Source organism: Mastigoproctus giganteus, chromosome 12 (assembly GCF_048544385.1).
Source record: "Mastigoproctus giganteus isolate SK-2022 chromosome 12, ASM4854438v1, whole genome shotgun sequence".
In the NCBI taxonomy this organism is placed as follows: domain Eukaryota; kingdom Metazoa; phylum Arthropoda; class Arachnida; order Uropygi; family Thelyphonidae; genus Mastigoproctus; species Mastigoproctus giganteus.
This window is the reverse complement of record NC_143586.1, coordinates 55224378-55241118: the sequence shown is the minus strand read 5'-3', so window position 1 is coordinate 55241118 and position 16741 is coordinate 55224378. Positions and strand designations below refer to the sequence as shown.

General features: G+C 36.4%; 1 protein-coding gene across 3 annotated transcripts in view; it reads right to left on the bottom strand.

The window, feature by feature from the left end:
* Positions 1 to 16741, bottom strand: part of LOC150077077 (uncharacterized) — a 134661-nt gene that overhangs the window by 35659 nt on the left and 82261 nt on the right. For all 3 annotated transcript variants that reach the window (XR_016547674.1, XM_090386029.1, XM_090386030.1), the window contains exons 6-7: positions 12594 to 12668; positions 5922 to 5972 (exon numbers count right to left, since the gene is read on the bottom strand). Coding sequence is in view for 2 of the 3 variants with exons in the window: in XM_090386029.1 (XP_090242155.1) it covers positions 5922 to 5972; positions 12594 to 12668 (126 nt within the window). In the remaining variant the exon portion in view is untranslated. The remainder of the gene's footprint in view (positions 1 to 5921; positions 5973 to 12593; positions 12669 to 16741) is intronic.

The following is a 16741-nucleotide window of genomic DNA, read 5'->3' as shown; positions in this document are numbered from 1 at the left end:
GTGCCGTTGCCTCTGCCTTAGGAGTGTCTCGTTGCAGTGTACAGCATGTCTGGCACGACGATTCTTTACACCCCTTTCATCTCCAAAGGGTTCAGTTACTGCTCCCCAAGATCATCCTGCATGTGTGGCGTTTGTGCAGTGGTTTCTTCAAGAAAGTGTTCAAGACTTGAATTTTCCAGCCTATGTTTTGTTCACGGATGAGGCTTATTTCACTCGGGAAGGCTTATTCAATTAGCACAATGCTCATGTGTGGGCTCACAACAACCCACACGGTGTGCGCCCCCATGCGGCACAACATTGCTTCGCAATAAATAAATAAATTTGAAATGCAGTATTTATGAATGTTTAACATTCATTTTTTGCAATTAATGTTCATAATTTGTTGATACTTGATACTTTGAAAAAAAAACTCGTAAACTCGAGAACTCATAAAGCGAGAACTGCCTGTATTTTATTTACCAAAAAAGGAATCCAAGTATACTCCAAAATGTATGTAGTTTCTAACATAATTTAAAATTCCCCAAAATTACAAATTAAATGCTATTTCAATTTCATGAAATCTTAACTGCTAACTACAGAAAGACTTAAGAACTTATTCTTCACCTCTTTTATATGAGCTGTCTCTATTTTTAAAAGTATTTATCTACCAGTAGATGTGTCTTTACCTGCCTTCATTCTGAGACATTCATAGGAGCCCTTTTCAAGGACTCCTGTGAATCTGAACAGTCAAGATGGGAGACCCTCTAATAGCCAAAAAATCCCCACTAATAGCTGGCTTCTCATTTCCAGTCTTACCAGCAACTGAACAGATTTTCAAACTATTTCACTAAATCCTTTCTTTTATTGACTACAGGTTCTGATAAAAAACTCTTTTGTATCTAAGCGACTACAACACAACTACTGACAATATGGTGGTCATGGTTTTGGTAGCAACCAATTTTCATTATCATCAATTGCCCTGGCATGACACATGTTAGTCTAAAACTCATTATAGATTTTAGCCTAAAGCCCATTTGTGTTCTATCAGAACACAAATGGGGCCCAATGCCTTCCACTTTTCATCTTATCTAAAGCGAATTTCACCTTTCCAGAAGAAACTTTCTCAATGAAGTAAATATTTGGCGCAACATTCTCAACAGCATTTCTTAGATAATACATGTTTAACAATCCTTGGAATTACTTCATTTATCCTTTATATTCTGTTTATTCGGTGTTCCTGTTCTCTATTTTTATCCAGACTACATAGCTCTTTTTGTATCTCTTAATCTTCCGTATAAAGCATTACATACCTCACAGCTTGCTTTGCACTCTTTTAAATTCTCTATCCACAAGTTTCTTGGTGATGGTAGCCTTACATTTCATTTCCCCAACTTTCTTTGTATAATTAAAAAATTATACAGGGAGTTCATTTTAAAAGTAAACCCAAAAATGATCAAAGTAAAATACAATTTACTGTCAGAGTAATTAACAAATAACAGTTTATAAATCTTCAAATAGGCCTCTGAGGTTGGGAATATTCATATTCATAATACACCAACCGATGTTAAAAATAGTGTTATGTTTATTAAAATAATGTTGTAAATAAAATAAAATAAAATAAAATACCAATAAAAACTGACTGTACAATATAATATGAATTTAAACTGTAAAGAATTATTTACAACAAAACAATGTAGATGAAACACAGGATGATAAAAGCGCTAAAATACCGTAGCTTTCAGAGGCATCCGCTTCCTTTTTCAACAGTAAAACAATGTAGATGAAACACAGGATGATAAAAGCGCTAAAATACTGTAGCTTTCAGAGGCATCCGCTTCCTTTTTCAACAGTGAGGCTTATTGTACGTCACATCCTTATATATCAGCAGGCTCACGGTTCTCAGCACGTGGTTCCACAGGAGCATGGGCAGCGCTCTCCCCATGTGTGCTGGAAGCGGAAATGGCTTGGGAGCGTGCCAGGCAGAACCGCTCATCCCGTCCAAGAACCACTGCCTCGAAGGGGGATGAATGCAGATTCCTCTGTCTCTATTAATCGTATTGCTCTCAGAGGAACAAATCTGCAAGCTCTCGAGCCACTTGCGGTCCCAAAATCTATGTGCCAGTCAATGATAACAGCTTCGTCTGGGGAGATTTGATGGTGCTCCTCCCAAAAATGTTCTGCCACAGCAGATCTGCCATAATCCGCAGTCTTTAACGTGTTCATATGCTCCCCCAGACGTTCTTTGAACCGCCATTTCGTTTCACCAACATAAAATTCCCCACAATCCAGGCATCTAATCTCATACACGACCCCACTTGTAAATTCCCTTGGTATGGGGTCCTTAACCTGTGACACAACTGTGTGCAACCTATGCCCTGGAAGCTGCACACGGCGTGTCTGGCAATCGTGCAATACACAAGCTATGCGTTCAGTTAGGCCTGGATAGTAGGGAATGTATGCAGTGGCCACTGGTGTGAATGGTTCTCTTCGTTCGTGCTCACCTCGGATGTATTTGTCTATGATCTCCTGGGGGTAGCCATATTTTCTGAGATCCGCTGTGACATGTTTGATTTCTTCTTTTCTATCCTCGGAGGTGCTACAATGGGACCCAGCCCTATCCAACAATGCCCTGATAACACTATTCTTGTGATGGTTGGTTTGTGCTGTATTATAGTGTGTATATTGGCCCTGGCACATGGGCTTTCTATATACACTAGTTTTTAGCCTAGGGCCTTCCCTATGCACCAACACATCAAAGAAAGGGAGGGTACCCTCTATTTCCACCTCCGAGATAAACTGAATAAACGGAGAGAAGATATTAAGGAAACTAGTCTCTTCATCTTCTCTCCCCTTCTGAATAATTGTGAACGTATCATTTCCATGTGCGCATGGGGAAACCCAACCCATCAAAAATCCTGGCTTCAAGCTCCTCCATAGCTAATTTGCTATGATAGCACTAATAGGGGAACCCATTGCCGCACCATGAACCTGCTTGTACATTGTGTTTTGAAACACCATAGTGGTGCTTGAGAGACATAGCTCTACCCCACTACAAATATCCTCCATGCTTAACGGAGTCCTATTATTTAGAGTGTCATCCTTCTCTAATGCCATGCGTGCACATCGGACCCCATGGTCAACAGGAATACATGTAAATAAGGATATCACATCGAATGATACCATGGCCTCGCCCTCTTCTATAGCCTGATCCCTTATGAATCGCACGAAGTCTCCACTATCCCTGAAATCAGTCTGTCTAGAAACCTGGACAAAGCATGTGTAGGACTGCCTATAAATGACACAATCAGCCTAAGCGGAATCCCCGCCTTATGAGTCTTTGGAAGGCCATAAAACCTAGGTAATCGGCAACCTGTTACGTGCAATGTCCAATATACATCTTTGGAAATATTTTCAGCCTTTAGCCAAACTTGTAGAATCTTGTTTACCTGACATTCCAAACCCACCAGCGGATTCCTACGAGTAACCTTATACGTTGCTATGTCATTTAAAAGTTCTAAAGCTTCATTCAAAAGTTCGAACGAAGAGAACCATTCACACCAGTGGCCACCGCATACATTCCCTACTATCTGGGCCTAACTGAATGCATAGCTCGTGTATTGTACGATTGCCAGACACGCTGTGTGCAGCTTCCAGGGCGTAGGTTGTTGTTATTTGGTTTTTTTAGGAGCATTAGCAACTAAGGCCATATTGCTCCGGGAATATGCAGTGGTCATTCCCTGACCTTTCTGCATCCTCCGTATTTGGTGGTGACGGGCTCGAACCCCGGTCTAATCAAGAAGCGTGTGCTATGCACTGCTGCTCCTTCCCACCTGGCTACGGAGGCGCCCCCAGGCCGTAGGTTGCACACAGTCGTGTCACAGGTTAAGGACCCCGTACCAAGGGAATTTAAAAGTGGGGTCGTGTATGAGATTAGATACCCAGATTGTGGGGAATGTTATGTTGATGAAATGAAACGGTGGTTCAAAGATTGTCTGGGGGAGCATATGAACGCATTAAAAGACTGTGGATTATGGAAGATCTGCTGTGGCAGAACATTTTTGGGAGAAGCACCATCAAATCTCCCCAGACAAAGCTGTTATCGTCGACCGGGCACATAGATTTTGGGACCGCAAGTGGCTCGAGAGCTTGCAGATTTGTTCCTCTGAGAGCAATACCATTAATAGAGACAGGGGAATCCGCATTCATCCCCTCTTCGAGGCAGTGGTTCTTGGACAGGATGAGCGGTTCCGCTTGGCACGCTCCCGAGCCATTTCCGGTTCCAGTGCACATGGGGAGAGCACTGCCCATGCTCCTGTGGAACCACGTGCTGAGAACTGTGAGCCTGCTGATATTTAAGGATGTGCCGTACGATAAGCCTCACTGTTGAAAAAACAGGCGGATGCCTCTGAAAGCTACGGTATTTTAGCGCTTTTATCATCCTGTGTTTCATCCACATTGTTTTATTGTAAATAATTCTTTGCAGTTTAAATTCATATTATATTGTACAGTCAGTTTTTATCAGTTTTTATTGGAATTTTATTTTATTTTATTTTATTTACAACACTATTTTAATAAACATAACACTATTTTTAACATCGGTTGGTGTATTGTGTAATTATTATGAAAACAGTTTATAACTATTTTTAGCATCAGTTGGTGTATTGTGTAATTATTATGAAAACAGTTTATAAACAATGCTAGAAGTGTACTCCAGAATTAACAATACATAAATTCACTCTTTTGATCACATTGTGAGTGATGCAACAAAGAGTTTATCAACACAATCCTGAATGTATTTTCAATGCTCAATTTGATCTGCTTTAGAGATTGCTCTTCATAAGCCTTCTGCTTTAATAACCCCTATAAAAAGAAGTCTGGAGATGTTAAATCAGGAGACCTAGATGGCTCCTTGTGATATGATTCAGTCCCCAAAAAACTCTTGTAACTGTTCAGTGGTTGAGCATGCAGTATGGCAGGCTGCATTGTCCTGATAGCCAGATGTCTCATTCATTTTCCTCTGTTGGAGCCATGTGTCTCTTTCATTTGCTAGAGTATGTGACTAGAGGAAATGAAAGCAACATCTGGAAAAGGCATCATGGTGGCAAAAATAAACTGCATTATGATACCTTGGTAAACATAAGAGGTAACAATTTGTTCAAAAAATGGGCCCAAATATCTTTCTTTGAGATATACAACCAAAATGATTTTTGAGCATGTAAGTGGATTTTGAAAAAAAGTGTGGATTTTCAGTATTCCACATTCCTGAATTCTGACTACTGACATAGCCACTAAAAGTGAAACCATAACATCTTCCACCCAAAAATAATCAAAGGAAAATACAATTTATTATCAGAATAATTAACAAATAAGAGTTTATGGATAATGCTAGTGTCCTCACACAATTACACCAATGACTGTTACTTGGTAATATTGTGCTTAATACAAATAACATGGATTTACTTTTAAAATGAACACCTTTTACTTTCTGTCATCTCTTCCCATAACTCACTGACTTCCAGATCCTAGTCTCATTCCCCTTCTGTGATAGGAATTCCCTAAACTATACAGAGGAAGTACTTTTAAATTTCCTTCATTTTAGTTTTAGCCCTAGCATACACACTACTATAATTTTTAATTTTTGCAATTAAAAAGATTCAAAGATTCTCTCTTTCTTCAAGAAGTAATCAATTTGTTATCTGTTTGTTCTACTCTCATAAGCAATTAGATTCTTACCTTTCTTTTGAAAGACAGTGTTGACAATTTCCAAATAAAAGCCCACAACAAATTCCAAATGGTCCCTGCATATTCTTTCATATCCTGTTCTCCTCTTTCCCACATTGCTTTTTTAATTGCATCCAATAATAATGCCAATTAATATATGATTTTCAAAATGAAAAAATTCGAACCTTGGAAAAAATAAAATTCATTTTGGCTTTGCTCACCTGATTAGCCTTCAGACAAGATAGTGTGTTTACAAGATCCATCAAAGTTTGCTAAAGTGAAAACAAACAAAAAAAAAAATAGTTTTCACATATTTTGCTGATTATTTTAGTATATAAATATATGAGTTATGATATCAAAGATAGATTTCAATAATTATAATTAATCTTACCCTTCCACTGTCTAAAACAATTAGAATGGAAAAGAAAAGAAAATTTCTATCAACCTGAATATCTATTCTGATTGATAATAACAAGGATATTAACAACACAGGCATTACTTTATGATGTTTTCTTAGAAAGCATGACATACATTTATATGTCATGCTTTGAAATTTTTATTTAAATATTTACAATGGTTAAATTTTCATAGCTAGATAATAGTGAGCTGGCAGTAACAAGCCTTGAATGTGACAATCACTCCTAGATCCATTGGATGTAATAGCGTAGTCCGCATCAATTCAGTGCAAGGCAATTAGACATACGAGACAATCCAGTATGAAAATTTGCTGTACGTGACAATTTGGAGGGTGCATCAATTCAGTGAGTATGATGATTCAGTTCATCGTATGAGAGAATTCGGTGTATGACAAAGCAAGATCAAAAATGCAAACTTTTAACATTCCATGCTGTAAATGGTCAATTTAGCCATCCAAGTATGGTTTACTGGTGGATAGCATGATCTATCAAAATTATCAAGGATAATATTATCCTTGATATTTTTGAAAGATCATGCTATCCATTGATCACTCACTACTTTTGAATGTGCATTCGACTTTACCACAGACAGGTATTTTTACACCAAACAACAAAGGCTTTGAGGTATCTGTATACGATGGTTGTAAATTGCATGTATACTACTGTTGATTTGCCTTGTTTGAAAAAAAAAAAAAAAAAGTTAACATGGGCCAGGAGGCATAAAAATTCCTCCTCTCATGGTGGGATTCAAACCAAGTCCTTTTCCACACAACACAGGACAATTATCCTAACTCCTGTGCTACCAGAGAGGGTATTGGTATGGAGACCAGATATAAAGAATTTTGGATATAGTTGTATTTGAGGGGTTGATAGGCATATGATGCAAGAAAGCAAGCTTATATAGCATCAGCTTAAAAAAAAAAAAAAAAAAAAAACCTTCCCATTCACTCCAAAAGTTTGTTTAGTTCAGCCTTGAATTTATTTAAGCTGCCAACTTCCACAATGACATATGGAACTTTGTTCCAACAATCAACCACCCGCTGGCTAAAGGCAAATTTCTACAACTGTATTTCCTCATTTTGAATTTATGCCCCCTCAGGTGCAGAATCTGAGAAAGAGAAAGAATCCCATCAGCAAGAGAAAGACTTCTATCAGCACTGAACTTGCTCAAACCATTCAAGGCCTTATACACCTCAATCAGATCACCTCACAGGTACCCAGACCCTGCAATTTGCAGAATTTAAGCCTCTCTTGGTAACACCAACCCTTTGTTCCACTCACTAATTTCATTTCCCTTCTCTGTACTCGTTCCAGCAGCTCTACATCTTTCCTAAAATGAGGCATCCAGACCTGTATGCAGTTATAATTCATATTTCATAAGCTACATTATGAAATATTGATTTCACTGCAGTGAAGTAGAATGAATAGATCTGTATAGAGGGCTAATGGTATTCAAAATATTTTAACACAGTAAGAACAGTATTACGATTTTTACAAAACTTCACAATCTTAAAACTAAAATACAAATGAATGGAATAAAGATTTTAGCTCTCATACACCTATATAGGTTAAAGCCCCATTCACACACTACTGAAAATGACGGTTAATTTAGATGTTACTAGCCAAGCTCATATGAAAAAATTTTGTCCTCCCTCCAGGATAGACCTAGTTTCACAAGGTCTGTTCACTCTTCCTTCTCTTCCATTACTCTCCTATTCACAAAAGCTTGTTCACTTACTTCTGCTGCTCTCCTATTCAGGTGGGCAGGAGCAGCAGTGTGTAGCACACACTTCTTGATTAGACCGGGGTTTGAGCCTGTGACCACCAAATACGGAGGATGTGGAAAGTTCAGGGAATGACCACCGCATATCCCCGGAGCAATACAGCCTTAGTTGCTAATGCTCCTAAAAAAAAAAAAAAAAACAAATAACCTATTCAGGTGGAGCTCCTTATGCCATCCATCATTCTCTTAAATATTTAAATCATTACTACTCAACTCCTATTAAACCTTTGGAGTGTTAAAAATTAAAATATGAATAAATTTAAAATAAATGGTAAAATTTTAAAACTTTGCAGTTGCATTAATTCTGCTGTCTTTCCTATGAGATCTAGCTCCAGTTTATGCCTAGAGAAGTTATACAGTTGTGTGGGGCTGATAATCTGGCAGAGTCTATTATAATACTTGGCCCAAGTTCTGTTGCAATTAATTATATTATCTTTTGAAATTAGGCATAAGCCTGGTGCTTAAGAACATACCATATTTTCCGGTGTATAAGACGCTTTTTATATCCCATAAAAAGTGTCCTAAAATCAAGATGCGTCTTATACACTGAGTACTTAGAGCTGTTTTTTAATTTTGGAGTTTTCATTAACACTATTAACAAGTATAATGCAATTCACCCTTAAAGGTAGCATAAGTGGGTTACGTATCTTCTGTACATGTTACCATAGTATGAACTAGTTATGTTGCTATTTGCATGTTTTGATTTTTGTTCTGTTAACAATGTCAATACCATAAGTAGTAATTGTTATACAGTCGATTCCGGTTATTTGGGACACATCGGGACTAGTGCACTTTGGCCCGATTAAGCGACTGCCCCAATTATCTGAAGTTTCACGTAAATAGTTAAAAATACAATGTACCCCCCCCCCTTTATAATTAGTTCACTGTACAATTAAATCACATTAACACAAACTCACCATAGTAATGTACCATTCACTATACGATGTGTAGTAAGCGCCGGTCATTGTGATCACGTTTGTGAATTTAATTTTAATTCTATTAAACAGTGATTCTAATTAGTGAAAATAGGAGGAATATTATACACAGGCTATAAAAGTAAAGATATATTACGCACAAATTTACCCTTTATTACCTTATCAATTAAAAAATTAAATGATACGTGAAATTCGGAAGAATATATGTGATAATCGGAATAATTAATACGACTGTAATATGTACATACTAACTAAACTAGTTGACATTTCTGTTCACTGACATTTGTGGGTGGGGATTAAAATTTAAAACAGTAAAAAGATAAGCAATCAATAACAAAAAACACGGCACACACAAATTGCAAGTAACACAATACGCGCAAGTGAGAATGGAGTAACGAGTTACTCCGTTCTCATGAAGAGAAGATTCTGAAAATTATTTTTTTTTATATGATTGAAGATTCCATGGAAGTGTAAGCACATTTTACCATAATAACCTTGGCGCCTCCATAGCCAGGTGGGAAGGAGCAACAGTGTGCAGCACACGCTTCCTGATTAGACCGGGGTTTGAGCCGTCAACTACCAAATACGGAGGATGCGGAAAGGTCAGGGAATGACCACTGCATATTCAAGGAGCAATATGGCCTTAGTTGCTAATGTCCCCAAAAACCAAATAACAAACATAACAAACAAACCATAATAACCCACAGAATTCCAGCTGTCAGTATTATCGCAAATTCAATAAGATCGAGTTTACTATCCGTTTATGATAGATTGCACTAACAGAAAAGCTCAATAAACATGTGACTGCTAATTGTTTTTATTGTTTTATGGTTGTGACCTCCAGAAATCCGACCAAACTACATGATACGGTCGGAGACAATCATAGGGTAATCTCCAGTGCTGAGGTCTCCTGCCCTGATTAAACAGCATTTTGTCCCAATTAAGCGAAGTAAACCCTGGCTATTTTCTCGATTGGGTTCTGTTTTTTAAGATTTGTCCCAAATAAACGGCTGCCCCAATTAACCGGTGGCCCAAATAACCGGAATCCACTGTATTTAGGTGTTTTGCATTGTAACTTTATTTTGAAGAAAGTGGAAAAATTTTTTTTATTCACATATAATGGCCAAGTTAAATAAGAACAAGAGGATTTCTTATAACCACAGAAAGTGGAAAAATTTTTTTTATTCACATATAATGGCCGAGTTAAATAAGAACAAGAGGATTTCTTATAACCACAGGATAACCACAGTTGCTTGTAGTAGCTTATGTGGAGAAACATGGCAACAGAGCAGCTTTGTGTCATTTTAGGCCCCCACCAACCAAAAAAATTATTAGAATTTGGTGTCAACAAAAAGATATTTAAACTTCAATAAACAAGGCAAAGAGGCAGGCAGTAGAAGCAGTTATTTTGGATTGGATTTTAAGCCACCATAAAAATGGAACAGCAATATCTGCTAAGTTGATACAAATAGAGATCATCTTGGTGCTACCATTTTATGAAGAGAAACGGGTTTTCCATGAGGACTCAAAGAAAGTTGGCTCAAAAAATGCACCCTGAATATGAAGAAAAAATTATTTCTTTTCACAAATATGTCATCAAGTGCAGACAGAAGAAAATTATCAAAATAGGACAGATTGCTAATATGGACAAAACACCAATAACCTTTGACGTTCCATCAAATAAAACAGTAAAGTGTAAAGGTGAAAAGTCAATTTGCATAAAACTAGCAGGCATGAAAAAACTAGATTCACAGTTGTCTTTTGTCGTGTTGCGCAATGGAACAAAACTGCCACCCTTTCTAATATTTAAGAGAAAAACATCTATAAAAGAAAAAACACCACTGGGAATAATTCTACACATGCATATGGATGGATGGATGGAAAAGGTGTGGAACTAAAGAAATGGGGCATTGATTAAAAAAATTCACTTTTGGTGATGGATCACTTAAAATCTCACATCACAAATTTAATTTTTAAAAAAAATTTAGAGGCCAATAAAGAATTGGCTGTAATTGCCTGACTTCTCAGCTTCAATCACTTGATGTATCTCTCAACAAACCCTTTAAAACATACATGAGAGAAGAGTGAAACTGTTGGATGATAAACACAAAAAGCCATGAATATACACACAAGGGAACACTGAAATAGCCAAGTATTGCACAGGTGTGTCAGTAGGTTAAGGATTCCTGGGACAAAGTAAAGAAGGAAATATTACAGAATTCTTTAAAAAAGTGTAGAATCAGCAATTAGTTACATGGGACTGAAGACAATTTTTTGAATGAACATTCAGATGATGAAGATGAACAGAATCACAGTGAAATTAATTTTGGTAGTGAGAATGAAAGTGAAGGTGACCATTCTGGATTTTAATTGATAATGGCTTTTGGATTCAATTTTACATTATTAAAATTCTTATAGTTATAATTCTTAAATGTTTAAATATAGTTATACAAAAAATGAAATTGTGATATATTTATTTCCACATATTATTATTAAAAATTTGGGGTGGGTCTTGTACACCGATGCATCTTATACATCAGAAAATATGTTAATACATGCTACAGCCATTATACTGTGTTTTAAATTAAAAACAAACTCAAATTAGCATTTATAAAATCATTATTTCATTGAAAAATTTCACCCAATTTCCCTTTGTAGGGGACCATATATGGATATTTTGTCTGGGGGTGTATATGGCCGTACTGTCTAGGACCTGCAATTTATAACTGCACAACTGTGAGCTAATATATACACTGCAGGGTAAATCAAGTATTCAAAAAGCTGAACTTGAAAAAATTCAAGTTTCTGGAATATTTGACTTACCAGACTGAAACTGTAGCTTGAAACAGTAAACAAAAAATGTTTCAATGTAGCATGTTTACCTTTGCCACTGCTAGAAACACTGTTTGGATTAAAATAATATCATCATCACTATTCAACAGACAGATCAAATTCTAATGCTATATAAGCTTGCTTCCTTACATCATTTTGCCAATATAGTGAAACCTCCCTTTAAAAGACTATACAGAAGTAGGGCCTGTCTTTTAATGCAGATTGCCCACTGAACTCAAAAGAAATACATACAGTCATCAGTTACTAAAACATTATGAAAAAGTGTTGTACTGTGAAATAAAAAACATACTATAATGTCATCTTTTAATGCACTTACCAGTTGTGTGTAGTAGAAGAGCTTGAAAGTTTGTGATGTTGCATAGTGGTGATTTTGACTAAACTTTATTTAGTCTAGAGAGTTCTTGAGTACCGGCTGTAAAGGTCTGGTTGACACCCCCACTGATGTCTGAACCACTGAGAAGGCTAGTGGGAGGTTATAAAAAGGAAAAGTCTGGCTCCCTGACAGTGAAAATGCTTTAACTAATGATAAATACTATCAAACTGAGACAGTTACATCACCAGACACCATACAGACAAAAAACTTGGTTAAATGGACACTGTCCATTTCAAAATTCAGTAAAGTAAGGATTTGGCTGTACTAATTCTAACTGCAGATTATTATTATTATGACCATAATTCCTCTGTGAAGATTGCAGTTCCTTAGGATAAGCTCTTTTGTTTAATCATTATGCTCTTCTGTTATACTGGCTGGTTGCTTCGATTTTTTGCAAGTCTGTAAACTTTATATATTCTATTGTCAGTTTGCCTGTTCCGATAAATGAAAATCAGTTTCTAGAAGAAAAGCTCATGCAAGTTTTGCTAAGGAGGGGGGATGAAGGAGCATGCATATATCTAATGAGACCTTACCAGTGGAGGTATCCTGACCATGTGGGATAGTTCCAGTAAAATGGCTCTTTGAGGAAAGGATGGCCAATCATGAATCTACAATAAAAAAATAATAAATAAAAAGATTACCATCATTATCACACAAGGTATTCCAAATGTAATTATCTAAATGAAAACAAAAAAATACTAAGTTGCCAATACATGCAAGGTTTGGAGTATTCCTGACTGCCAGTTTATATAGGATTTTCACTTTCAAATGATTAGTCTGGTCACAATGGACACAATATCTGTACTGAAGTATATATACAAATATATGCAGTATTTACACTGTGATTTCTTTACTGTCAGTTGTATATTAACCCCCCAGTCAACTTAACATAAATAAAATATATTACAAGTATGGACAAGGAAAATCCACTTGGGAATTCAATATTCAAAAATAAATTTTTTAAGTAATTACATTTGCTTGTCAAATTTATAAAACTCAGAAAATTTGCTACTTTTTACAGGAAAACTGAGAGGTTTTCAATAAATAATTTGATCTTGGCATTAACTTCTGTTGATATATCAGAGCCAATAAGAGGTATTTGTCATTCCAGGAAACACTCAAACACACATTCAGGTGATGGAAATGCCTTTAGCATCTTGGACCAGCCCTGCACATTGTACTTTTTTATAAGCCTGTCAATGGTAATTGAAACCAATAACAACATATTATCACTTTAAGGATGAGTATGACATATTCTGAATAAATTAAACTGCATTATATTATATTCAAAACTCTTACTTTCATGTGGTATTCTTAAATCTAGATTAGAGTCATGCCTTAGATTAGAGCAGTGAAGTAAAAGGATCAAAGCACTGAGAAACCTGCAAATTACAGTTCTCTTATAAATCAGGATTTTGTGATGTGTTCTGTTTGTTGCAAGTCTGTGAACTTCACTTTGGGATTAAGTGTACAAACTTGCAACAAGCAGAACAATGTTGTTCTGCTTGTTGAAGAACATGTTGTTACAACAAACACATTGTATGTTCGTTGTAAAGAGAATGAGAATGTTAAGTGCAAATTCAGTGCTGATGGGCTTGAAGAGCAGGACTGATACCCTTGGAGGAATTAAAAAGAGTAACCCATGAAGCACTCAGCTGTCAAGCTCAATGCTAGTGCCCATGCTCAAGCAACAGGCAACATAATGACATCCTCAATGGCAGAGATCTCTGCTCCCGCAAGAGGTACCAGCATCAATAACTCTATTGACAGGGAAATGGGAAATATATTGTGTAAAAAGGATAGATGGAATAGAAACAGGGGATAAAGTTGATGACACTGTAGAGTAGCTATCATCTTTTAAGGGCAAAAAAGGTGATACTGTTGTGCATGTTGGTATTAATGATATTAGAATAGATCTGAGGAACTGCTTAACAAGTACAGGGCAATGCTCAGAAAAAGTCAAGAATCAGGAATAAATTTTAAAGTGTCTGCAGTTTCTCCCAGACAACACAGGAGGGAGTACATGACAAGAGCATTGTCAATCAATTCAGCCCTGGAGAGACTGCACAAGGTTCATGGGGTAAAATTTTTCTCAGCATGGTATGTGTTTATTAACAAAGAGACTGTTTTTACAGGGATGGTATACACAAATATAAATGGTGCAAGCATATTTGCTGATGTTAAGGCAGTGCTAAGTGGTTTAGAAAACTGCTAGCTTGGAGGGAAAAGGAATATACATTGACTAACAGATTAAATTGGGGTTTACAAGGCCTTCTGAGGGTCCTCATGGAACAAAGACCGTGTTAGGGTTACTAAGAGCAGAAACAAATGCACATAAACTTGCTTGTACACCAATTTAGGAGTACAGTAAACAAATTTCATGAATCTAAAATATTGGTTAAACCTCAAATAAAATATTGGTTAAACCTCAGACATATGAGATGCAGAATTTGAATATGGTGGATACAACATGTACAGAAAGGATAAGCGGGAATAGATTTGTGTTCTTGGTTAAGAAACACACAGAATCTAAGGAAATGCTTCCAGTTGACATGGATTGCCAGTATAATGATGAGTCAGTCTGAGTGATAACATCACTCAGACGGGAAAACAAAAATGCGGGAAAACAAAAATGAGAGTAGGATTATCTTGTATACCAAATGACTGTGATGAGCGTAACAAACAACTATACATACATACATATAAGTATACAAACAGAATGGGCTAGCAAATCATAATGCCTTTTAGTAGGGGATTTTAACTTTCCAAATACTGACTAGAACTCACTGTGTGATTGAACAACTTATGAGTTGTTCACTCACACTGTAGCAGAAATTTTCTGGATTTACTGAACGACTCTTTTCTATAGTAGCATGTTAGAAAGACAATAAGAGAAAGAGATACCTTCTATCTGGTAATCAGTAGTGACTCTTCATGTATTAAGAATCCCCAGATAGCATTGCTCCTAATATACTGATGTGGGATTTACTTAAAGATACTGAGTTTTGTCAAAGATATATAGGAATTTTGCTAGCAGAGACAAGGAGGTGATTATCCCTTTGTATAAGGCAATGGTCAGGCCACACCTTGAGTACTGTATACAGGTCTGGAGGCCTCATTTCAAGAAGGATGTAGAGCTGCTGGAACGAGTACAGAGAAGGGCAACAAGATTGGTGAGAGGAACAAAGGGGTGTGCTTACGAAGAAAGGCTTAAGTTCTGCAAGCTGTAGCATCTGGAGACTAGGCACCTGTGAGGTGATCTAATCGATATGTATAAGGCCTTGAATGGTTTGAGCAGGCTCAATGCTGACAGGATACTTCCACTTGCTCAGATTAAGAATCTGAGAGGGCATAGATTCAAACTGAGGAAAGACAGTTGTAGAATAGATGTGCAGAAGTTTGCCTTTAGCCAGCGGGTAGTTGATTGTTGGAACAGATTTCCATCTGTTGTTGTGGAAGTTGATAGCTTAAATAAATGCTGAACTAGAAAAAACATTTGGAGTGACTGGATGTATAAGCTTGCTTATACTGGATGTATAAGCTTTGGGCTGTATAAGCTTGCTTTCTTTCTTCATATGCCTCAACTAATGCCAATATTGCTAATATAATATAATGCCAATATTGCTAATATAACATAATGCCAATATTGCTAATATAATATAATGCTAAATGCTAATGCTAATATTGCCTTTATGAAATCAAAATATTGATTTCATAAAGGCAACTGCAATGACCTTAGTTTTTAAATTATTTTTGGGACAACTGATAATGCTATCAACTGCAAATTCTAAATGGGAAGCATTCAAAGAAGTAATCATAGAAGCTACGAAGTTTTTTATACCAATTAAGAAATATTGTTCAAGGTTTAGACTTAAATGGATGTGAGATGAACTGATGAGACTAGAGGCAGAGAATAAAAATGTACAGGATGATTATAAATTATTGGGGTACACAGAAATCTACAGTTAAATTAAACTAGTATACAATCAAGTCACTAAAGGGTTTTTGGAACGTTGAAAAAAATCGACATTCCAACAACCCCAGCATTCCAAAAATTCATACACTGTGGGTGAAAATTAAAAGGTGGAATTCATTGCTGAAAGTGAACATTTACTTTTGTGCTGAGCTGTAAATCAGTACAAATCTTAAAATTTTATAAAAAGTTTACTCCTGTACATAAACTAACATCAACACAAGCAAAAAGCAAATAAAACTGTTTCAAGTCTATAAACACACACCAAAGCACTCAATCAGTGTGTCAATACTGAGTACTTGTTAATTTCATATGCCTTTATGTTCATGACACTCACTGGTTGACCGTCAAAGGATACGTTAAGACATACCACTTGGATGCATTTTGAATGCAGCTTTGCATTTTGGCATATCATTCATAGTGCTGTTTTATGTATATATATGCATTGTGGCAGTGAACATGTTAATGCTAGAAGGAAACAGATGAACCACATTGGCTCAGTAGATATTAATGACATAACTACTGGTGGTCCTGTTCAGGCTGCTAACAAACTGAATAAATATTCTGCATCTACACTCAAGCATGAAAATGTTTTATGTATGGGAATACCATAAATCCACAAACTTACAATGGGGAGCTAAATGATTTTGTAATAACTGAAAAGGAAGTGGAAGAGAAACTGTTAAAGCTGAAAGTAAATAAAGCATC